This window comes from Mastigoproctus giganteus, chromosome 11 (genome assembly GCF_048544385.1).
Source record: "Mastigoproctus giganteus isolate SK-2022 chromosome 11, ASM4854438v1, whole genome shotgun sequence".
NCBI classification, from domain to species: Eukaryota; Metazoa; Arthropoda; class Arachnida; order Uropygi; family Thelyphonidae; genus Mastigoproctus; species Mastigoproctus giganteus.
This window is the reverse complement of record NC_143585.1, coordinates 100,670,340-100,696,935: the sequence shown is the minus strand read 5'-3', so window position 1 is coordinate 100,696,935 and position 26,596 is coordinate 100,670,340. Positions and strand designations below refer to the sequence as shown.

The following is a 26,596-nucleotide window of genomic DNA, read 5'->3' as shown; positions in this document are numbered from 1 at the left end:
ACTTGTCCACAATAAAGTCACTTTCTTCCATTAACACACTCGAAAAACTCTGTTTTACACTGCAAAACGGTAGATTTATCACTTTTGTAAGCGTATCAATTTATAAATTTATTCAATTTTTAAGCATATAAATTAAAAGCAAACAATGAAACCTTCCATTACAAGCGCATAACACGTACTGAACAAGGATTAGCAAGAAACATCCACTCTCCCGATTTTGTCACCCCTCTCCCCCCACCCACTGAGCGCTGTTTTGACCGGGAAAGATAATTTTAGCCATGCCCATGTTTTTTTTATAGCGGAAAATGTTGACGGCACTTTAAAATTCACATTTTTTTAGGTTTCATTTTATATTAAATCAGCGACCACGAAACCACGAATACAGATACCGCGAATAGCAGGGGTTTACTGTAATCTCTTTTGGGGATTACCCTGACTTCTAATCTCTCTTGGTACAAGCACATTACAAATATTGCTTCCTCTGCATCTAAAAAACTTGGTTTTCTCTTTCGCTCTCGGCGTTACTTTTCTTCCAAACAGCTGTTCACTCTTTACAAATCACAAATCCACCCTACCATGGAATATTGTTCCCACATCTGTGGTGGTGCCCCCCAAAACCTCTCAGGCTTCTTGATTCCGTTCAGAAGAGGGCAGTTAGGTTAATTAAGGATTCATCTCTAACAGTCTCTCCACTCGCTGTCTCATAGACATTCTGTTTCTGCTGCATGCTTCTTCTACAGATATTTCCATGGGCACTGTTCTTCTGAATTGGCTTCTATAATTCCCACTCTCTCTTTCAAAACAGTCCGAACATGTGCCACTGCAGCCAACATCCATTTACTGTCCAACTTCAAACTCACAGAACCAACTTTTCATCTTCCTCATTTATTCATTCAACTGCCGTTTTCTGGAACAACCTTCCTTCATACGTATTTCCTGAAAATTACAGTCTACAGAAGTTCAAGTCCAATGTCAACAAATATCTTCTTTCATCTTCTCAACCTCCAACCCAAGCACAGTACTAAGTACTATAGGTTCTAATACCTCTCATGTTTGGGGTTTACATAAAAAAACAAAAAAAAACTGAACCGTCCTTTAATACATTTTAGCAACTTGCCCTTAATGCCATACTGCTTCAATTTGTGCAATAGACTTCCATGTGCAACAGTATCAAAAGCTTTCCTAAAATCGAAGTATATGATATGAAAATTATTTTTTGCATCCAGTTCCTTTGTGACCACATCATAGTATCTAATCAAATTGGTCAGACTGGTCCTTAACAAACCACTATGTCCAAACTATAACTGCAGTATCGTCTATATCAGTGGTTCTCAACGGGGGCCATATGGCCCCACAGGGGATATGATGTATTTCTGAGAGGCCACAGGTAAAAGCCTTAAAATTGGAGGTCATGAAAAGTTCACTTCTAAAATAAAATTATTGCTAATATAAAAAAGAAATAAAAATACGAAATGGTCAGTACCTATAATAACACACCAACTCAATATCCTTGTTTTTGTGTGCCTTACTTAGAAGGAAAAGAACCTATTGTACTTAAATTACAATCTTAGATCTGGGAATTCCTAGTACTGGTAAATAAGTCCTCGTGACTCAGCCGCAAAGCCCTAACAAAATGGTGAACTGGATTCCTATTTTACCTAAATATCTCCCACTCCTCTCATGAGTTTTACCGCCACCTTTTCAGTAAATTTCTGATATTCTTCAGTTCAGTATTTGAAGTGTTTGAAGGAAGATATATTTTTGCTCAAGTTCTATTATTGTGGCTGTTCCCTACTTTGGAGGTAAGATACAAATTCCAGTTACTGTTTTTCAACAACTAAGCATTACCTTTAATTTTGAACTTTCATTACAAATAAATTATTAGCTTTCAATAGAATTTTAATACGCTCCCTCTATAAAAGAAAGGCGCCTCCGTAGCCAGGTGGGAAGGAGCAGCAGTGCGCAGCACACGCTTCTTGATTAGACCGGGGTTCGAGCCCGTCACCACCAAATACGGAGGATGCGGAAAGGTCAAGGAATGACCACCGCATATCACGGAGCAATATGGCCTTAGTTGCTAATGCTCCTAAAACCCAACAAAACGAACAATCTATAAAAGAAATGTTGTGAATTGATCACAGCAGTTTTGTGTTTATTTTAAGGAGAATGGCTTCCAAAGTAATTTTTATGAATATTGACTTTAAAAATTTTCCACATCTTTAAAAAATTTAGAAATAGGGCAGTCATAAATTTTAAAAATTCAAACTGTTCCCATGGACCAATTTGCTTGATTTATATTCAAAGGTATAAATACACTTTCATATAGATATCCATTCTGCTTTTTATTTTAATTGACCACTCCTGGAATTGTAAAATTATTTAATTCAAAGATTATTATTTTTTTCACTACTTTAGTATGACAGATTAAAATCATAAATTAAACACAATATAATAAATAGAGATGAATAGCGATGATGTACTTATAAACAGCAGAGAAGGCATAATTCAAATAGCAGAAGACTACTATAGAGAATTATACAAGGAGCGAGGGAATGATACCAGCAGTGGGGAAGATGGATTGCAAAGTAGCAACACATACGACACACCCGATATTCTTCCTGATGAGGTAGAACATGCATTGAAGAAAATGAAGAATCGGAAAGCCCCGGGGGAAGATGAAGTTACTGTAGAGTTGTTAAAATTGGGAGGAAGAGACATAACACAAAAAATAGCAAGGCTCTTCACAAAGTGCATTAGAAAAGGTGTGATGCCTAAGCAGTGGAATAATGCAATCATAGTTTTGCTGAAAAAAAAAGGAGATAAATCAGAAATTGGAAATTATAGACCAATTAGCTTGTTATCCCACATCTACAAGTTGTTCACAAGGGTCATTACTAACAGATTAGAAAGAATACTTGATGAGAATCAACCGAAAGAGCAAGCTGGCTTTAGGACAGGATTCTCAACTATGGATCACCTTCACGTAATATCACAGCTAATGGAGAAAGCAAATGAATATAAAACACCATTATGCCTGGAATTTGTGGATTATGAAAAGGCATTTGACTCCATACAGCATAAGGCAATGTTTTGGACACTGAAAAGACAAGGCATAGATACCCCATATATTATGATTTTGAAGAAAATATGTTGTTGTTGTTGTTTGGTTTTTAGGAGCATTAGCAACTAAGGCCATATTGCTCCGGAATATGCGGTGGTCATTCCTTGACCTTTCCGCATCCTCCATATTTGGTGGTGACGGGCTCGAACCCCGGTCTAATCAAGAAGCGTGTGGTACGCACTGCTGCTCCTTCCCACCTGGCTACGGAGACGAAGAAAATATATGAGAGTGCTACCTCCTTTATTAGACTAAACAAAGACAGTAGGAAATTTAAAATCAAGAAAGGAGTTCGACAAGGAGGCACAATATCTCCGAAGCTGTTTACTGCTGCTCTTGAGGAAGCTTTCAGAAGATTAGACTGGTCGCAGAAAGGAGTCAATGTGAACGGAGAGTACCTAAACCATTTATGATGTGCAGATGACATTGTGGTCATAAGCCACGATCCCAAAGAATTAGAGGAAAATCTAAATCATTTATACACAGTTAGTAAGGATTTTGGACTAAAGATGAATATGGCTAAAACAAAAGTAATGATGAACAAGTATGCCACGGAAAGAGAAATAATGATTGAAGGAGCAGTAATTGAAAAAGTGGAGTCATATACTTATCTGGGACAAGTCATTAGCTGTAATAATGATAAATGGCTGGAAGTCAAGAGAAGAATAAATTTTGGATGGATAGCATTCAGAAAATATAGTCACATACTGAAGAGCAATATCCCAGTTTGTCTGAAACGTAAAATAATGAACCAATGTATAGTACCCACCATGACTTATGGAAGTGAAACTTGGGCACTCACCAAAAGAATGGAAGAGAAGCTGAGAACTACACAGCGAAGAATGGAGCGATTTATACTGGGAATCAGACTGTTAAGAAGACAGATAAGAAGAGAAACACATGGATTAGGCAGCAAACTCAAGTAAAGGACCTTATCAAAACTAAAGAACTAAAATGGTCTTGGGCAGGACACATAGCTCGAAGACATGATGACAGATGGACTAAGAAAATAACAGAATGGTACCCAAGAGGAGCTAGAAGAAAACCTGGAAGACAAAGGTGGAGATGGATAGATGAAATTCATGAGTTTTTGGGTAGTAAATGGATGGCCAGTGCTCAAAACAGAAGGAACTGGAAAGTTGCTAGAGAGGCCTTCATCCTGCAGTGGATTGAAAATGGCTGATGATGATGATGATAATAAATAGTGAAAAATTTTAATGATTATTGGCAGTAACGATAAATACACTGCTCCACATAATTATCGCATCACCCTCCACTCTCTCGTCTTGGACCCGTGTTAACTTACATCATTAGTGCTCTGTATGTTTCTGTATTATGAATGCGAATTGACCCATTTCTAGCTGTTTACATCAATATGTTGTTGTAGACTTGAATTTTATAGGCATTTTCAATAAAGCAAGAGGTGAAAAGTATAATTTCTTTTTTTACATTTTTTAAATTTTATTTATTTTTATTTATTTTTATTATTGTTGTGAAGATAAATTGTAAAATACTTTTTTAAGTTATTTTAAGTTTATTTCGTGTGATTAACCCAGAAAATATCATTTTGCATTCAGGTATAAAATATATTCAATTTGAACATTATTTAGTAAGGTGATGCAATAATTAGCATTAGCATTGGCATTAGTAGAGGCATTTGATGCAAGAAAGCAAGCTTATGCAGCATCAGCCAAAAAAAAAAAAAAAAAAACCACTTCCACTTCACCCCTCTGTTCGTTCAAAATATCTGTCCAGCTGAGCCTTAAACTTATTTAGGCTATCAACTTCCACGACAAGGGATGGAAGTCTGTTCCACCAACCAACCACCCGCTGGCTAAAGGCAAATTTCTGCACGTCTATCCTACATCTGTCTTTCCTCAATTTGAATTTATGCCCTCTCAGGTGATTATTCTGAGCGAGAGGAAGAATCCCATCAGCATTGAGCATGCTCAAACCATTCAAGGCTTTATACACCTCCATCAGATCACCTCTCTGGTGCCTAGTCTCCAGACACTGTAATTTGCAAAACTTAAGCTTTCTTCATAAGAGCACCCCTTTGTTCCATTCACTAATCTTGTTGCCCTTCTCTGTACTAGTTCCAGCAGCTCTACATCCTTCTTGAAATGAGGCCTCCAGACCTGTATACAGTATTCTAGGTGTGGCCTGACCATTGCCTTATACAAGAGAATAATCACCTCCTTATCCCTGCTAGAAAAATTCCTATATATCATTGACAATACACCATGAGCTACTCTTGCAGCCCGTCTGCACTGCTCAGAGAACTTCATATTTGCCTGCACAACCATCCCCAGGTCCCTTTCATTCTCTACCACTGTCAGTGTAGTACCACAGAGTTGATACGTTGCTCTGGGGTTGCTGTTTCCCATGTGTAGTACTTTACATTTGTCAATGTTAAACTTCATTTGCCACCTCTCAGCCCATCTGCTCAACCTTTCCAGATCCTGTTGCAGCAGCATAGTGTCAGTAGTGTCCTTGACAACCCTGCCAACCTTTGTATCGTCTGCAAACTTCGACATTAAGCTTGATAAAGCCTCATCAATATCATTTATGAATACAGAAAACAATAATGGACCCAACACTGAGCCCTGAGGGACTCCACTAATAACATTAGTCCACGACGAGCAGTGTCCATTGATTACCACTCTCTGTCTTCTCCCCCTCAGCCACCCCTTTATCCACAGCAGCAATTTGCCTCCAATGCCACACTGCTCCAATTTGTGCAGCAGTCTTCCATGTGCAACAGTATCAAAAGCCTTTCTAAGATCCAAGTATATAATATCAAAGTTATTCCCTGCATCCAGTTCCTTTGTGACTGCATCATAGTATCCAATCAAATTGGTCAGGGAAAACTTCCCCTTACCAAAACCATGCTGTGTCCGAGCTATAGCTGAAGTCTTGTCTAAATGATCCTGCACTGCTTCTTTAACTAGTGCCTCCATTAATTTTCCTGGAACAGAAGTTAAACTCACAGGTCTATAATTACTTGTGTCAGCCTTTGATCCTCCTTTGTGAATTGGGGTGACATTTGCACATCTCCAGTCTGTGGGTACCTCCCCTGAGTCCAAGGAAGCTCTCATAATTATGGCTAAGGGTTTGCTTACTTCCTTTGCTGCCTCCTTTAATATAACTGGATAGATCCCATCCACCCCGGTGCCTTTCTTGTGTTTATCTTCAACAATTTCTCCTCCACTTTACTCTCAGTTATTACAAGATTCTCTAGCTTACTGCTAGAGTTGAATAAACCTCTGGCTTTCCCCTTGCTAAATAACTCCTCATGTGTGAATGTCGATGCAAAATATTCATTTAGTTTGTTAGCTACCTGAGCAGGATCATCAACAGTTGACCCATCGATATCAAGTGGACCAATCTGATTCATCCCCTTCCTTCTAGAGTTTACATAAGTAAAGAACTCTTTGCTGTTTTTCTTTGCATCCTTTGCCAAAGATTTCTCGTAATCTGCCTTCGCCTGCCTAACCTCCTTTGTAACATGGTTACAGATCAACTTGTATCTATCATAGGCTTCTGTGTCCTGTGTTAATTTGTATGTATCCCATGCATGTTTCTTCTCTGCCATATGCCTCATCAGTTCATCCTTCATCCATTTAGGCCTAAACCTTGAACAATATTTCTTAGTTGGTATGTATAGCCTAGTAGCTTCCAAGATAAGTTCTTTGAATGCTTCCCATTTTGCTTTTGCTGTTGGTAACATCATCAGTTGGTCCCACTGTATAGAATTTAAATACTGTCTCAGTCCATCGTAGTCGCCTTTACGAAAGCAATAACCCTTCCCTTTACCCCTAATGGTAGTTACCTCTTTGAGTAAATCCCACTTCAGCACACTGTAATCACTGCCACCTAGTGGTTCATTTATCTGCAGATTCTTAATGCATGAAGAATCACTGCTGATAATCAAATCAAGAGTATTCTTCCCTCTAGTTGCCTCCTGAACATGCTGATGTAGAAAACAATCATCCAATAAATCCACAAAAGCCTTGCTAGTGTGTGAGTGACCAGCCCCCAAATTCCAGTCAATATCTGGGAAATTAAAATCTCCCATTATAAGACTCTCTGATTTACTGGCCCACTCTATTTCCCTGTACAGTATCTTATTATACACATCAGAGTCATTAGGCCTATAGCACACTCCTACTCTCAATTTTGATCTCCCAGTGCTTATGTCACACCAAACTGACTCGACACTGCACTGTCCAGCGATGTCCACTGGGTTCACTTCCTTGGATTTTATGTATTTCTTAATTAATAGCATAACCCCTCCTCCCTTCCTATCCAGTCTATCCTTTCTGTAGACGTCTCTACTATGCTTCTCTACTACTATCGTCTCTACTATCGCCAGTATGGATTCCGTCGGTGTCAATCCACTGGTGATATTCTGGCTTATGTTACCCATTTATTAGATAGTATGAATCAGAGCTGTAATACTCAATATGTTCTACGTTGATAATAATATTAGTAAATTAATAAGAGGAGTTTACCTCAATATAGTACGTGGAACACTTCTGTATGATACCCTCCAGAAATTAAAACGGAAAGGAAGAGGAAGGAAGGAAGATCGTTTTGAATATTTTCGTTATTCTTTTAATTGCGTTAATTTGAATTTTAATTGTTTTGAATTGACTTTGAATTGTGTTAAATTGATTATTTAATTATTTATATTTTACTTTAATGGACCGGTAAGTTGTCGATTTTTTCGTTTTTTCCGTTTTAATTTCTGGAGGGTATCATACGGAAGTGTTCCACGTACTATATTGAGGTAAACTCCTCTTATTAATTTACTAATGTTACCCATTTATGGACTAATTCAATGGAAAGGTTCGGTGAAACACAAGTAGTTGCTCTTGACATCTCAAAGGCTTTTGATCGTGTTTGGCATAAAGGTCTTCTAAACAAGCTTCCACCTTATGGTTTGCCAACTGTTTTTAGTAATTGGTTATCCAGTTTTCTCTCTGATCGCTCACTGAGGGTGATGGTAGATGGCTCTCTGTCTTCTAACTTCTCCACTAATGCCGGTATCCCCCAAGGTTCAGTTCTTTCCCCCACTCTTTTCCTCTTGAATATCAATGACCTTCTTCCATTGACTGGAAATCCTATCCATAGTTTTGCCGATGATAGCACATTGCATTCAACTTTCCATTTTGAGAAACCTTGTCCAGCTGAATCAGCTTCAAGTTCTCGAAAATCTGCTGCCAATTCCTTAAATGCCGATCTTCAGGTAATTCTCCAGTGGGGCAAAGACAACTTAGTTGATTTCAACCCTTCTGAAACTCAATCTTGTCCTATATCTCGCAAAAAGGTTCTTCTGCTCCTATGCTTATCTTTAGTGACACTCCGATTTCTAGGCAAAATGATATATCTCTTTTGGGGATTATCCTGACTTCTAATCTCTCTTGGCACAAGCACATTACAAATATTGCTTTCTCTGCATCTAAAAAACTTGGTTTTCTCTTTCGCTCTCGCCATTACTTTTCTTCCAAACAGCTGCTCACTCTGTATAAATCGCAAATCCGCCCTGCCATGGAATATTGTTCCCACATCTGGGGTGGTGCCCCCAAAACCTCTCTCAGGCTTCTTGATTCCATTCAGAAGAGGGCAGTTAGGTTAATTAATGATGCATCTCTAACAGAGTCTCTCCACTCGCTTTCTCATAGATGCACTGTTTCTGCTGCATGCCTCTTCTACAGATACTTCCATGGGCACTGTTCTTTTGAATTGGCTTCTATAATTCCCGCTCTCTCTTTCAAAACAATCCGAACACGTGCCGCTACCAGCCAACATCCATTTACTGTCCAACTTCAAACCCACAGAACCAACTTTTCATCTTCCTTATTTATTCATTCAACTGCCGTTTTCTGGAACAACCTTCCTTCATACGTATTTCCTGAAAATTACAATCTACAGAAGTTCAAGTCCAATATCAACAAATATCTTCTTTCGTCCTCTCAACCTCCAACCCAAGCACGGTACTAAGTACTATAGGTTCTAATACCTCTCGTGTTTGGGGTTCTCATAAAAAAAAAAAAAAAAAAAAAAAAAGACAAAGGTGGGAAGTTACGAACGGTAATCTATGGACACTTAAGTATTAATTAACTTTCAAATCTCGCTGTCTCAATTCAGAATAAACTAACGATCCTTACTTGGTCTATAAGCTACTTACAAAAAATAATTTGATGTAAAAAATATTCAATAAGCGGCTAAATATGGCTAAAAAAAAAACTTCTCGTTCAGCGGAGTTGCGACTTGTAACACATGTATACTCTTACCGATACTTTTATGCAATTGCAAGGCCGAGTAAAGAATAAATACACCAAATTAATCAGAAAATCAAAAAATAATGCTGTACTGCTAAATTGAAATCAAAAGTTTTAGAAAAACAATAATTTCAAATCAATAAATAAGAAAAATCCACTTAGCGGCTTTGAACACGTCTGGCCCCTACTAGCCTCATCAGCAGACTGTTGAGCAGTTTATGTATTGTAATTTTGTAATAGTAAATATAATTTTATAAATGTCCTCATTTTGTCCTTGTTTTTAAAACCAAAAAAATCCTAGGTTTTTCCTATTTTGTACTATCTTTTGAATTTTAGATCTGGTAATCCTAACCTAAGTTTACCAAATGGTAAATAGGACCAAATTTAAAAGTTTAGTCAAATAATAAGTGATTTTACATGAACTATAAATGTAAATGCTGTCCACAAATGATTTTTTAGAAAACTGAAAATAATAAAACCCAGTGCACATTCATTGGCAGCTTTTTTTGTCTTGGTTAGTATACTAACTACTATGTTAATTTGATGGTATACAGAAATGAAAATTTGTAATGTTAGTATGTTTCAACCTTTTTCACTATTGTTGTGTACTACTTTTTAAATAATTGATTCAATTTTTAAGTATGTATTGCAATGAGAGTTTCATAATTTTACTAAAGTATTTTTTTATTTGTATTATTTCATATTTCTTCATTTTTATTTGTTTTTTTATTTTAATATCATATTAGCCGTGGCTACTATGACGAAGGAAAAATGTTAGCAATATTCCATTGAGTATCTTGCCCATAGTTTTATTCCATCACCACAGGACAAAAGGATGCCACTCTGTCTAATATGTATGGCTATACTTTCAAATGAAAGCATGCAGCCATGTAAGCTGTGGATGCACTTGGGGACAACCCACAAGGATAAGAAGGATAAATCACTGGATTACTTCAAAAAACTGCATGATAATTTCCAAACAAGGCCAACAGTAAAAAAAGTTAAATTGATAAAGGTGTACTTGCATCCTATGAGATTTCCAAGCTAATTGCAAATGCTGGCAAGCCACATAATATTGAGGAATCGTTGATTTTGCCTGCAGTGTCTGATGTAATTTCAACTGTAATGAACCAGAGTGCACATGAAATTACTCAGACCATCCCTTTGAGCAATCCATCAGTATTGAGGCGTATTGATGAAATGGCAGATAATATAGAAAAACAATTAGTTGCAGAACTGCAAGTTAAGAAGCAAATCAATGAATTAGTGATAAGGCGCCTCCGTAGCCAGGTGGGCAGGAGCAGCAGTGCGTAGCACACGCTTCTTGATTAGACCAGGGTTCGAGCCCATGACCACCGCATATCCCCTGAGCAATATGGCCTTAGTTGCTAATGCTCCTAAAAACCAAATAACAACAACAACAACTATGTGATAATGAAGTCCTTCTAATGACATATGTTAGGTTTTTGAATGATGATCAGCTTAATGAGGAAATGCTTTATGCCTGAAAGCTCAAGAAAGACACCAAAGGTGAGACAATATTTGAAGAAATTAAGAGTTATTTCAAGGAAAACAATATTCTACTACAAAATATAATAGCTTGTGCAACTGATGGTGTTGCTTCGATGATAGGTAGATTCATTGCTCATTTAAAAAATGCTGTGCCTGAAGTTTTTTGCATACACTGCGTGGTCCACCGTCAACATTTGGTTGCAAAAAAATTGGGAGGAAATTTGTAATAAAAGCCATAAACCACATCAAATTAAATGCACTTCAAAATCGTCGGTTTCAACAACTTTGTGAAGAAAATGAGGATGAATTTGAATGCTTATTAATTCATACAAAGTCCGATGGCTATCAAAAGGCAATTGTCTTCATCGTTTTGTTGGACTTTGGGGCAGTATTGTATCATTTCTAAGTGATAAGCAGTTTGGAGAACAGATCATTGCTGCTAAATGTGACAAATTTTATCTATAAGATATATTCGAAAAGCTGAATTTTTTGAACAAACAGTTGCAAGGAAAAAATTGCAATCTTATATCTTGCAAAGAGGCCATTACTGCTTTCCTTAGAAAGCTCAAACTATTCTGGAGTATGGATGTCGCAAATTAATGCAATTTTCTTCATTGACCACTCTTGACATAGAATTGCAAGATTGATGATTTTTTTTGTATATATTGAGCATTTGAAGAATTTGTATAACGATATGTAATTTCGGTTCAGTTACCTGCTAGAGATGACTATCCCAGACTGGGTCGTTGATCCATTCCAGGTAAATGTGGTTGATGTTGACATCATATTACAAGAATGTCTCATTGAACTGCAAAGTGATATAACAGCCCAAGCTATATTCAGAAATGACAAGCATCATTTCTGGAAAAATAGTGAAATTGCAAATAACTTTCCACAGCTTTGGAAGAAGGTAAAATTGTTTTTTATTACATTTCCCACTTCATATTGTGTTGAATCTGGATTTAGTCGAGTTCTTCATCTGCTATCAAAAGCTCGTAACTGTCTTGATATTGTGAAGAAAGGTGATCTTCGATTATCTCTAACAATCCTGCAACCAGATACACAAACACTGGCTTATTCTCATCCGCCACAAGGATCTCACTAAACTAAGGGACAATGATATTATTGTAATATTTTTTGTTAGGAGCATAATTATACATTGTAAATAAACAAAATATTATATGAGTAAAAATTCTATTATAAATAAAGATTGTAGTTAATAAATCCCTTTTTTATTGTTAATATTCCTTATATTATAAACAAATAATACATGTTATAAATAAAAAGTGCAGTTGATAAAGTACATATTTATTATAAATATTACATTTATTATAATTAAACATTATGTGAGGGGTGCAGCCACAGAAGTGAATGAAACTCAGAAGTGGGCCACAAGCAAAAAAAGTTGAGAACCACTGGTCTGGATGATCCTGCAATGCTTCTTTAACCAGTAACTCTATTATTTATGTCTCCTCCTATTTCCAAACTTATTATGATTTTATCACTAGAACAAGTTAAGAAGAACAAGTTGTTGGTATATATTAAGATTGTTCAGGTTTGATTCAAGAATTTTCTATTGTGGTTACTTAGTCTTACTGAATTATAATTTTTGTTAAAATAATCTTAAAAACTGTGCTATAAATGGCTTTTATAATGTGATGTAACTGCTGTGACAGCAGTTTCCTTAAATCTTTCAACATTTTGGGTTTAGTGTTATCTACTCTTGCGGCCTTTCATATTTATCCACGACCTATTCTCCCTCAAGAATACAGATAATTTTGTCTTATGGGTAATTTCTTTTTTGTTACAAATGAATTTAACTGGCTTCTTAAATTTCCTCCTTTATTATTCTGTTATTTATTTCCATATCTTATCTTCCATTTTCAATAAAGACTACCTAGATAACAGAATTACTAAAATAATTACTAATTATTTTTGGGCATTTAGAGAATAATTTAAATTTTTCTCATCTTTTTCAACTTTCATAGCATTTGTTTTTGTGTAACTAATTTTCATATCAAATTATCTACATCCTTTATTCGTTTTATTTAGACATTCTTGAAGTTCTTGCAGAATACTATTTAACAGTACAAAATTGTTTTCATGTAATAATGATACAATTTTTACACTTTCCACACTAAATTTTGTCAGTAACTTATATTCTTTTATCAAATATTTCATTCCTCCTTTATTATTCTGTTATTTTTTAACAGAATAATAAAGGAAGAATGAACTATAGACCTGTTAGTTTAACTTGTGTTCCAGTGAAAATAATGGAGTTACTGGTTAAAGAAGCATTGCAGGATCACCTAGACAAGATTGCAGTAATAGTTAAGACATGGCACAGGTTTGTTAAAGGGAGGTCTTGTCTGACCAATTTTATTGGATACTATGATGTGGTCACAAAGGAACTGGATGAAAAAAATAATTTTGATATCATATACTTGGATTTCAGGAAAGCTTTTGATACTGTTGCACATGGAAGACTGTTGTACAAATTGGAGCAGGAAATAATCCACCACTTTGCTTCCACTGTGATTCAACACTAACCGTAAAGCATATTCTTATAGAGTGCACTCACTATCAGTATGCCAGACCCACATCATTCCGATCCCTACTAATTTAAACAAACCTCTTCAAATTAGAAATATTATTGGGGACAACTCCAATTTACCTGAGTTTTTCCACTAACTAAAACAGATTAATATATTTATGCTCATATAAACTCTTTTATTAATCCGTACAGTGTCTCTCCACAGGAACAGGTGCAATATGGCCAAAGTAGCTCTTATGCCAAAAAAAAATCCAACAACAACAACAAATTGAAGTGGTATGGCATTAAGGGCAAGTTGCTACAATAGATAAAAGGATGGTTGAGTGGGAGAAGACAGAGAGAGTGGTAATAATCAGTGGTCACTGCTCTTCGTGGACTAATCATATTGCGCCTCCATAGCCAGGTGGGAAGGAGCAGCAGTGTGTAGCCCGTCACCACCAAATATGGAGGATGCGGAAAGGTCAAGGAATGACCACCGCATATCCCGGAGCAATATGGCCTTAGTTGCTAATGCTCCTAAAAACCAAACAACAAACAAACAACAAGCAGCAGTGCGTAGCACACGCTTCTTGATTAGACCGGGGTTCGAGCCCGTCACCACCAAATACGGAGGATGCGGAAAGGTCAGGGAATGACCACCGCATATTCCCGGAGCAATATGGCTTTAGTTGCTAATGCTCCTAAAAACCCTAAAAACCAAATAACAAACAAAAAACAAACTAATCTTATTAGTGGAGTTCCCAGGGGTTCAGTGCTGAGCCCATTGTTGTTTTATTTACACATCAACAATATTGATGAAGGCATATCAGGTTTAATGTCCAAGTTTGCAGGTGATACCAAGGTTGGCAGGGTTGTTAATGACAGTAAAGACAGTATGCTACTGCAACAGGATCTAGATAAGTTGGGCAAATGGGCTGAGAAGTGGCAACTGTAACATTGACAAATGCAAAGTACTGCATATGGGTAACAGTAACCCCCAGAGAAATTTACCAACCGTGTGGTACTACACTCAGGAAGGCATATCAGGTTTAATGTCCAAGTTTGCAGGTGATACCAAGGTTGGCAGGGTTGTTAATGACAGTAAAGACAGTATGCTACTGCAACAGGATCTAGATAAGTTGGGCAAATGGGCTGAGAAGTGGCAACTGTAACATTGACAAATGCAAAGTACTGCATATGGGTAACAGTAACCCCCAGAGAAATGTACCAACCGTGTGGTACTACACTCAGGAAGTGGAGAATGAAAAAGACCTGGGGATAATTGTGCAGTCAGATATGAAGTTCTCTGATCAGTGCAGACAGACTGCCAGAACAGGTCATGGAGTGATGTCAATATATATAGGAATTTTGCTAGCAGGGACAAGGAGGTGATTATCCCATTGTACAAGGCAATGGTCAGTAATGGACAGCACCTTAAGTACTGTGTACAGATCTGGAGGCCTCATTTTACGAAGGATGTAGAGTTGCTAGAATGAGTACAGAGAAGGGCAACAAGATTGGTGAGGGGAACAGAGGGGTGCTCTTGCCGAGAAAGGCTTAAGTTCTGCAAATTGCAGTGCCTGGAGACTAGGCACCTGAGAGTTTACCTGATTGAGGTGCATAATGCCTTGAACGGGCTGAGCAAGCTTAATGCTAATGGGCTTCTTCCTCTTGCTCAGATTATGAACCTGAGGAGGCATTGATTCAAATTGAGGAAAGACAATTGTAGAATAGGTGTGTGGAAATTTGCCTTTAGCCAGCAGGTAATTGATTGCTGGAACAGACTTCCATCTCTTGTTGTGGAATTTGATACTTAAATAAATTTAATGCTGAGCTAGAATGGCATTTGGAATGAATGCATGGGTGAAATGGGAGGGGGCTTTTTTTTTTTTTTTTGGCTGATGCCGCAATCATATGCATCAACTAATGCTAAAGACTGTACCCATTGGAAAGAAACAGTTTTGAAATAATTAATGAGGACAATGAGCCCAAAGACATATTCAATGTTGATGAAACAGGTCTATTTTTTTTAATGTTTGCCGAACAAGACACTGACTTTTAAAGGTGATAAATATTTAGGTGGTAAAAATAGTAAGGAGAGAATTAGTTTTGGTTGGTGCAAATATGACTGGTAATGAAAAACTGAAGCTTTTGATAATAGGCAAAAGTAAACAACCCCAATGTTTCAAAGGAGTAAAGTCGTTACAGTTGGACTAAACTACAACAAAAATCTCATATGAGAAATGAAATTTTTAAACAGTGGATTTTAAATTTCCATTGAAAGATGACAAAAGAAATATAAAAATCGTGTTGATTGTTGACAACTTGCCCACCTTCACTCGGTAATTTCGAAACTTACAAGTGTGAAGCCTATTTTCCTCCCTCCGAATACCTCATCTAAACTGTAGCCAGTGGACCAAGGCATTATCAAGAGTTTGAAAATGCACTACCGAAGGTGAATGCTGAAAAAAATTATACTTAGAAAGAGACCAACCAGTCTATAGATTCTGTTATAGATTTGCAGATATGCAAATATTGATGGCTGCAGGGCAGAACTCCAAGTTAAGATGTGATGGAAACAAGGATTAAGAATTGTTTTACAAAAGCAAGTTTTGCCTAAACACCAATTAACAGCGATGAGAGGGATGAACTGCTACAAGATAATGAGCAATCTTGGGGAGAACTCCAAGCTAGAGGTTTGATCAGTGGAGAAATTGTTGTTGATGAATTTTTCGGAGTTGATAACGATGTCATAGTAGCCGAATATCCAGACTCCAAAATTTTGGAGAGTATTCAAAGAACTAATGACAATATCGACTATGAGTTGGATGAAAACAAAGGCAATGATGACAATATTAAGCCTTCAAAACATGAAATTTTGGGAGCATTTAAAACTTTGCATCAAGGCCTTCAGTTTGAAGAATTTGAGTGCTTAAACAAATACAAAAATTTTTTGAACTATGTATAGTAATATTCAGTGTACAACAAAAATAACCAAATATTTTATGAAATAATTCTTAAAAGTGTATTAATATATTGTGTGCATCGTGTAAGTAGTCATTATGTATGTATTAATAAATAAAAGTGTTTTAAAATGTTAGAAAATTTATTCATTCCCACTTATGATTTATTTCCCATCTTTTACTCTATTTTTGAATCTTGAATTACATTATTTTTTATTGTCAAAAAAGCTCATATTTCTTTATAACAAAATTTATGTTTAACAAATTTTTTCAAGCGAACAATCAATTTCGTTATATAGAGGTCTGACCGTATTTGTATAACATGTAAGAAAAAAGTTCATTAGATCAGACCCTTGCACATATGTGTGGAACGGTCTTAGACAAACCATATAATGATGTAGCAGATGAATTGAACAGGTACTTTGCATCTGTCATAAAGGGAAATAAGGCTCTTGGAGTTGATGGCATATATACCCAGCAATTTTGAGGGAGGCTGCCAGGGAGTGTTTTGAACCATTGGAGTTAATTATGAGTGCATCTTTAAACTCAGGAAAGATTCCTTTGGATTGGAAAAGTGTCAACATATCACAATTACATTTCTAAGCAGTTCTAAGAGCAAAATTGGTAACTACAGACCTGTTAGTCTGATTTCAGTTATAGGGAAAATCTTAGAAGCAATGATTAAGAGTGTAATCCAAGGATACTTAGATAGATATGGCATTCTGACTAACATAACATGGTTTTGTTAAGGGAAAACCATGGTTAGCCAACTTTGTAGGCTATTTTGACACAGTAATTCATTAGATAGATGTAGAGAACAATTTCAACATAGTTTATTTGGATTTTAGCAAGGCATTAGACTCAGTCCGTCATGAGAATTTGTTGTATAACTGGAATATGTTGGGATTACTGGAAAAGTTTTAAGATGGATTGCTTGATGGCTGCAGGGCAGAAGGAAGTGGGTTGTGATTAATTCTTCAGATTGGTGCAAAGTCTGAAGTGCAGTCCCCCCCCCCCATGATTGGTTCTTGGACCACTGTTGTTTCTGATTTTCTTAAACGACATTGGCAAAAGAATAGAAGGCATAATTTCAAAATTTGCAGACGATGCAAATATTGGTAGAGTAGTTGATCAATGCTAGGTAGTGCTCCTTCAGGATGACTTGAACAGGCTGCAAAAATGGTGGTGCCTCCGTAGCCAGGTGGGCAGGAGCAGCAGTGCATAGCACACGCTTCTTGATTAGACCGGGGTTCGAGCCCATGACCACCAAATATGGAGAATGCGCAAAGGTCAGGGAATGACCACCGCATATCCCCAGAGCAATATGGCCTTAGTTGCTAATGCTCCTTAAAACTAAACGACAACAACAAGAATGGTGAGAAAAGTGGCAGCTATGTTTTAATACAGCAATATGCAAGGTCTTATACTTGAGGAATAGCAACCCCAAAATAAATTATACACTTGGTGGGGTTGAATTAAAAACACTAAAGAAATGGATCTGGGCATTATAATAAGGGAAGTGTGAAATTTTCTGAGCGGTGTAAGCAGGCAGCTGGGAAAGGTGTTCTGTCGATGATTTATCGAACATTATCATGTAGAGATGTGGAGGAGGTCATAGTACTACTTTAAAGGGCAATTGTAAGACTACATTTGGAATATAGTGTTCAAGTATGGACACCTCATCTGAAAAAAGACATTGAGCTTCTTGAAATAGTCCAAAGATGCACAACTCACATTGTGAGATCTGCAAAAGGGTGACCATATGAGGAAAGACTCCATATATGTGGGCTCCAGTGCTTGGCAAAACAGGCACCCCAGAAGTGACCCAATTGAGGTTTATAAGGCTCTGAGAGGGGTTAGTAAAATGAACAAAGGCAGAATTTTCACTGTTATAGAGAATTCCAGAACTCGGCAGCATAAATCCAAATTTCAGAGAAGCGGTTTAGACTAGATTGTAGGAAGTTTTCTTTTAGCCAGCTAGTCGTCGATTGCTGGAACACGTTGCCTTCACAGGTAGTTGAGGCTGACAGTTTGAATAAATTCAAAAGTCAACAGGTTACTTATGTGAGGAAGGACCCAAATGATTTTTTTTTTTTTTCCCTTATCTACTCTTTTTTTTTTTTTTTTTTTTTTTTTTTTTTCCCTCTCCAGGCTGTGCAGCAAAAGCCTGTGGCTTCCTTGCACTATATGGCTATTACTATTACTAATTTAATCATTATTGGAATATTATATGTTAACAGGCCAACAAAAAAAAAACAAAAAAAAAAACAGAATTTATTCTGTTTGTAAGGCATGGGAAGCAGAATAAATTCTGCTTCCAATGCCTCAAACACACGATGTAAGAGAGAAAAAACCACTGGGATCCAGTTTGTTTCCACTATACAAAAAATTTTAAAAAATAATTAAATGTTAGATCTCGGCAATAACTGCATATGATTCATCCTTTCAAAGAGGTAAAATAAAAGCTGAAAGGTAAATTTCTTTACATTTTATCTATTCCATATAATGAGCCCTTTACAATATTTGAACCATATTTTTTAAACAGATAAAAACAGCAAGTAATACCATAGATCCTGCTGAGAAGTATTATCCCAAACTTCAGAATTAGATATCAAAGCCTGCCTTCTGCAATTAGATTTTTTTCTGAAAGCTCTTCCATTTATTCTTGGCATCACTTAATTCTGCTGGCATTTCCTAAACTCGAAAGAGTTCAATCAGACGTGCACAACTATTGTCCAATATCCTTCACAATTTGCTTAGGGAAAACTTAGAAAAAAATGACAACTGAGCTGTTTGGTACCATGAGTCCCAGACAGTATTAAATAGTAATCATTTTGGCTTCTGCAAAAATCAGTCCTCATTAAATCTCATGGTGAAGGTTGAATCTAATAGATAAAAATCATGTTATCCTAACCCTAAACATTGAAAAGACTCTTGATACCACTTTGCATTATGGAATTCCTAAAAGTTTTCTTGCAGTATGCTTTTGGGGTGAGTCACCAATGATGATTCAAAATTTTCTTCAAATTAAAACCTTTCTAGAGTCATGGATTTTATATCGAGACTACTGCTTGGCTTCAGAAACCATGGCCATTCATTGTGCAAAAAGCATGAAATGCATCATGGACCCTGAGCTACAACTGACTTTTGGTATTAGTAGTGATAAATGAAAGTGATGAAAGAAAGCAAGCTTATATGGCATCAGCAAAAAAAAAAAAACTTTCCCTTTCCTTCCCTTCCAGTTGCTTGTGTAGTTCTTCCTTGAATTTATGTAGACTATCTTGTTGGAACATGGAAGCCTGTTCCAACAATCAACTACCCACTGGCTGAAAGCAAACTTCTACACACCTCTCCTGCAATTATCCTTCTTCAGTTTTAAAATATACCTGCTGACGTGTATAGTCAGAAGAAGAGGAACAGCACTGAGCTTCATTAATCCATTGAAAGCTTAAACACCTTAGTCAGATCTCCTCTCAGATGCCTTGTCTCCAGACCCTGCTGTTTGCAGAACTGAAACCTTTCTTATTAGGAGCACCCTTTTGTTTTCCTCTCACTAATCTAATTGCTCTTCTCTGCACTTAATCCAACAAATCCACATCCTTCCTAAAGTGAGGCTTCCAGACCTGCAAGCAATACCCAAGATGTGGCCTAACCATTGTCTTATGCAACAGGTTAATCACCTCCTCATAACTTTCCTGTATAACATTAATAATCATTAGCAAAGTGCCATGAGCTGTCCTAGCAACCTGTCTGCATCCCTCAGAGAACTTGTTGTCAGACTGCATAATTATCCCTGGGTCTTTTTCATTCTCTATTACCCTAAGTGTGGTACCACACAGTTGATATGTTGTGCTACCGATATAAATCATAGACAGGACATTATATACCTTCGTAGCCACCTGTTTACAATGCATGACAAATTTCATATTAGACTGAATTGTAACACAAGTGTTTTTCATCTTGAACTATTTTTGGTCCTCTTTCCCCCCCACCCACCCCAGCTTATATGTGACTAGGATTTCTCTTCGCCAGATGCATGAACTTACACTTCAAAGAATAAACTTTAGTTTCCATTTTTCTAACCATATATTCAACATTTCCAAGTCATTTTGAAGTAGTGAGACCTGGTTTCAATTGTTAATTTTTCTCACATTTTCAGATGTTATCAGCAAACTTTTGACAGCTTCTCTTGGATACCCTCATCAGTATTAATAAATCATCATTTTAATAAATGATACTGATGAGGGTATCCTCATCAATATCATTTTAGTATACTGATATCCTTATCAGTATCATTTATTAAAATTTTCACCTAACAATTTACAAAACACTGCAGTAGCTGCTTCCTGACTGAGCAGGTGTGTATGCATGTCTATGTTTGCTAGCTTCTGCTGGAAATCAGTGTTTGTCATAATTTATTTTTTTATTATTATTTTTTTTAATCTTTCTCCTGGGGTCATGATCACCATGATTCAGATACATCATGATGTATCTGAAACTGCAGTATAACAAGGGTGGTTCATAGAGGTTGCACTATATAAGATACCTCTGAGTATTTTTAATTTCTTAGTATATCTTTCTTGACACTTTCCTAAAGAACTCTTTTTTAATTTAGATATGGTGTAGTCCTGAAGAAATTGGGTCTACAGAAACAGGCAGTGGACGTTTTATGTGAAGCTACTGTTAAAGAACCATTACACTGGGGTGCTTGGCTGGAGCTCGCAACACTCATTACGGATAAAGATACGGTAAGTCTAAATTTCAAGATTCTCTCAGTAGGTATAACAACTTTTTTTTCCAGATCATCTAGAAAAAAACCCAGATTTGAGTCTTATTGTGACACAAGAATTTATATGCTTTTCTACGCACTGACTTACACAGATTGCCAATTAAATAACGAGACTGATGCTACTACAAAAAAAAAAAAAAAAAAAGAATAACACTAACGGCAAAATAAGGTTATATATTTTCGAAGTAATCACCTCCAATATGTTCTGGTCTTGGCGCATTATAGCCTGAGATGCTAATGCGCCAATAAAATACAAACCAACAACAACAACATCCAATATGTACACACTGTTTATATGTTTTATACAAGTTTTGAAAACATTTCTGGAACTCCTCTTCTGGCACTGCTTTCAGCTGGTCAGTCACTGCACCTGGATGTCCTCTATCAACCCATATCGCATTCCTTTCATAGCTGTTTTCATTTTGGGGAACAAAGTGTAATCTGAGAGCCAAACCCGGGGGATGTGGGGGGGTGGGGGTGTTCGATGACTGGAATCAATTTTTTTTTGCCAAAAATTGCTCGATGTTGACAGCAGAATGTGTAGGTGCATTATCATGCAACAACGAATTTTTGGAGTTGAACATTTTGCATCTCACCCGACGAATTCGATCCCTTAACCTCTTCAACACCTCGTAAAACTTTTTCGTGACTGTTGTCCCTCGAGGCACAAATTATCGATGGATAATGCCTTTGATATCGAAAAAAGACGGTCAACATGGTTTTCACTCACGATTTTTCTAACCACACTTTTCTGATGGGGAAAGGATGGCGAATGCCATTCTGAACTCTGACATTTTGTCTCGGGATCTTATTGAAATACCCAACTCTCATCACCGTTAACGATTCTACTCAAAAATGGTGGGTTGTTGTCAACACATGCCATAAAATCATTGCAACATTTTGCTCTTTTCTCGTTGCTTGAAACTCAATGAATACAGTACAGAACGGGAACAAATTTTTCTCTTACTCAGATCTTCTAGAATTTCTTGTACAGATTCCTTATTGCTACCAATCATCTCATTGAAATTGATCTGTCTTCAGTCATAATTTTCTAACCTTTGTGACAATCACCGGTGTTCGATCCTCGCGAATTGTTAGAGGATGATCCCCAACCTGATCAGTCAGCCAGGTCGGGGATCATCCTCTAACAATTCACATCCTTTATGAAAACGAGAAAACTATACAAACATTCATTAGCATAAACTTTTTTTAATTGTCAAAAGTTTCCATAGCACTTTTTCCCAATTTACAATAAAATTTTATAACTGCTCTTTACTCCATTTTCAGTTTTCTGACGACATGCACAAAACTACTATTACTCTTTCCGTCATAAATCACGAACTACTGACTGGAAAAATTTCAACTTGCACTCGTTAGAAACAACACATTCTGGTGATCTAACCATGTACTATTTTGGCCTCTTATGTTAATACTAAACACAGAGTGCACACAGTCTCATTATTTAATTGGCACACTGTATTTGGTCTTGGACAAAGGTTTCTTGGCTTTGCATTCAAGAAATAAGTGAACAAGCCATTGAAATTATATAATTTACATATAATGTATACTGGCACTTTATGCCAATGATGACTCTGTGCTGATTATAATCACTCTCTTCCAGTCAGTAATCTGCCCTTTTCAGTTTCTTCCCTGGGCCTCTGTAACTTAATAAGGAAGAGAAAAATAGAAAATTTTAGGAATCAAAGCCTGTCAACTGGACTTCATTTGGGGGCTTCTTCCCCTACAAAATGGACAAAAATGACCATTTAGAGGAAATGAAAAAAATTGCTTTCTACTAATCTTAAAAAAAAAAATAAAAAAAAAAACACCATGATTTTTTTCTCTCCTTTCATTCTGTCCATACTTGCTATTTTTACTTAACCAGAAACCAGGCACACAGAGTCTTGTGAAATCATTTGGGTCTCATGCACACACAGTAAAACCCACATAATTTCAGTAATGTCATTCTTTTTGTATATGCATCTGAAACTCCTAGTACCTTTTAAACAAAGTGTTTTTTCTTTGGTTTCTCCATTGAAAATTACAGAAATCTCTGTTAGTTATTATGCATCCCACCTCCAGTTGTTACACTCTCCGGCCTCATGTTATTGAATAGTCTGGCCAGTTCAATTGTTGAATCAAGCTAGTTTCTCGATTTATATAATGCTCACCAACAGTGAAGAGTTTGGATATCATATGCCAAATAAGGGAGATGATAAAAAAACACCAAATCAACTGCAGAAGACATTTAATTAAAAAAAAAAATTAAATATTTTTTAATATCTGAAAAAATGAATTATTTACAGTTGCATCTATAAAAGATTGAAAATAAAGGTGGCATCAAAATCTGTATCAGAAGAAGCCCGTAAACTATAAATTTATGGCAACTTTATCACATATTACATAACATAAAAGAGCATAGTAACAATACACTACTAAAATAACACTACCCTGATCCTGCTTAACAGCAGGATTAGGACAGTGTTATTTTAGTAGTGTATTGTTACTATATTACTATATATATGTAGCGTTACTATTAGTGTAGTGTTACTATAGCAGCAAAGCAAAAGGCTCAAAGAAGCAGGAATGCTTTGGCTCAGGGGAGCACTTCCAAAGACAGTTCTCTGACGCATCAGAGTTGTGTCATGTGTGTTATGCTCTTTTTGCAAAGCTGTCTCTAGCAGTACATAATACAGTCATAGGAGATGTCTTTGTGTAATATTTGCAAAGAACATGAAGAGATTAAGCACAGATGAAACTCAGCTTTCTGCTGTGATTATATGCAGGCTTGGAGAATATGGTTGATTCCCGTGAATAATCATGAGAATAGGACCCAACCAGCACTCAGCCACCCAGTCCAATGCATGAGCCCATGTTGTAGCAGAGATCCTTGGTCCCAGAAGAAGTAGCTACAGTTGGTGACTCAATTTTCAGGGAAACAAGAAATATACTGTGCAAAAAGGACAGGTGGAATAGGACCAGGGTATGTCTGCAAGGGGGGGCAGGAATTGGACAAGGTTGTAGAGCAACTATCATCTTTTAAGGGCACAAACTCACATTAATACAAATGTGATGTTGTACACATTGATATTAACAAGTATGGAGCAATATTGAGTAAAAGTCATGAGTTATGATTGCAATTGAAAGTGTTTGCAATCCTACCCAAACTCAAAGGAGGTAGTACATGATAGAACCTTGTCAGTCAGTTTGACCCTGGAGAAACTGTGAAAAATAGAATTTTTCTCGCCATGGTCTATGCTTGTCAATAGAAGAGATACTATTGGTTTCATTATCAGCAGTGTTTTTACAGGGGATAAGATACACTTAATTAGAAAGGGCTTGAAGAATATTTGCTGATACTATCAAGGCAGTGTTTGGTGGCTTGGAAAACTGCTAGCTTGGGGTGGGGGATACACAGACTAATAGATTAGTGGTAGCCTCAAGCAGAGGTGGAAATGATTCTTGCACTGCTTCTACTGGAACAAGCAGCAACTTGGAAAGCAAGGTGTCAGAGATTTCAAGACCTGCTGGAGGATCCTTGTGGAACAAGCAAATACATAGAATATCTTAGGGTTACTAAGAGTAAAAAAAAATTGTGGGTATACTTGTAGGTACATTAATGCTAGGAGCATAGTAAATAAATTTGATGAATATAAAGTGTTGATCAAATAATAAAATGCAGACATTGAGGAGATATCAGAGATGTGGGGTCACTCATGAATGAGGTATTCAGAAATTGAATATGTGGAGGTACAGTTTGTATAGAAAGGACAGACTGGGGTTATACTCTTAGTTAATACATTAGTAATGGAATGGGCATGTGACTCACAGTGCAATTTCCTTGAACACCTGAAGATGTAATGGAATTTTTGCAAAAATCTTCTTCCATTTGACACCAGGAGTTTGACATTAGGAAATGAACTTTGTGTTTTTTCTGCAGTTCTGTGGAGTGTATGTACTAAACAAATAATGTGAATCAATGAGGGGAAAAGTATTTTAAGAGCTTTTCTGCATTTCATGTAAGGAATTGCGTTGGTCAGAAACAACAAAAAATACTTCTAGACTCTTCACACCATTTCATGCCTTAATAAAGATATGGCTCAAACAAACCGAAATGAGTGATCAAAGTATCAATGCAGTTAATATCAAAACAGACTACTTGAGATATTTGCAATTCAGTATAAGAATGGGTAAGATGAAAAATTTAACTAAGTGAACATGACATGGCAGTTGGTGCCATATCTGCTGGTATGAGTATCTGGGAAACTGCAGCCCTGCTAGAGTTTTCATGTACAGCTATGTCTCAGGTATATCGAGATTGGTCCAGTAACCAAATAACATCTAGTCAATGGCAATCCTGTGATCAGAAGCATTTTGTTGATGTTTGAGGTCATTGAAGGCTTACAAAACTTGTGCAGTGTAACAGAAAGGCTACAGTCAGTTAAATAACAACCCAATATAACAGTGATAACTGAAGGCATTTGAGAATGCACAGCTCTCATACTTTGTCGCCAATGGGGTATTGCAACCAATGTTATTATTATTATTAGTGACATATGATGCAAGAAAGCAAGCTGATACAGCATCAGCAAAAAAAAAAACGCACACGTCCACATCACCTGTCCTTCCCCTCCAATATAATTTGTCTAGTTCTTCCTTGAATTTATTCAAACTGCCCACCAACAGATAGGAGTTTGTTCCGACAATCAACCAACCACCAGCCAAAGGCAAACCTCCATAATTTATACCGCAACCATCCTTCCTCAATTTGAATTTATGCTCCACAGGTTCTGCTGCTGTTAGTAAAAGAGCAAGAAGGCATGGTTATATTTTGGGGTAGAATTTTTCTCAGTGTGGTCTGTGCTTGTTAACAGGAGAGATTGCTTCTACAAGGATGGGATACACTTAAATAGAAAAGGTGCAAGAATATTTACTGATGCTATCGAGGCAATGTTAGGTGGGTCGGAAACTGCTAACTTGGGGGGATTCAATAGCCTCAGGCAGAGGTGGAAATGATTCTTGCACTACTTCTATTGGAATGAGCAGCAGCCCAGAAAGCCAGTTGCTGGGGATTTCAGGAACTGCTGGAGGTCATGAAACAAGTAAATACATGGGCTGTGTTAGAGTAAGAACAGGTACATGTATACTTGAATGTACACCGATGCTAGGAGTATAGTAAACAAATTTAATGAATTTGAAGTGCTGGTTAGGCATCCAAGGTGGATATTGTTGGGATATCAGAGACTTGGTGCCACTCAGATATAAGGGATGCACAATTGGAATTTGGGGAGCACGTGTACAGAAATGATAGACGGGATAGGAAGGGAGGAGGCGTTATGCTGTTAGTTAAGAAACAAAAAAAATCTAAGGAAGTGCATCCAGTTGACATAGATG

At 36.9% G+C, this 26,596-nt stretch overlaps 1 protein-coding gene across 2 annotated transcripts in view; it reads left to right on the top strand.

Moving 5' to 3' along the window:
- Cdc23 (cell division cycle protein 23) overlaps positions 1-26,596 on the top strand; it is a 268,183-nt gene that overhangs the window by 71,091 nt on the left and 170,496 nt on the right. For both annotated transcript variants that reach the window (XM_090385187.1, XM_090385186.1), the window contains exon 6: positions 21,029-21,161. In XM_090385187.1, the coding sequence (XP_090241313.1) occupies positions 21,029-21,161 (133 nt within the window). The remainder of the gene's footprint in view (positions 1-21,028; positions 21,162-26,596) is intronic.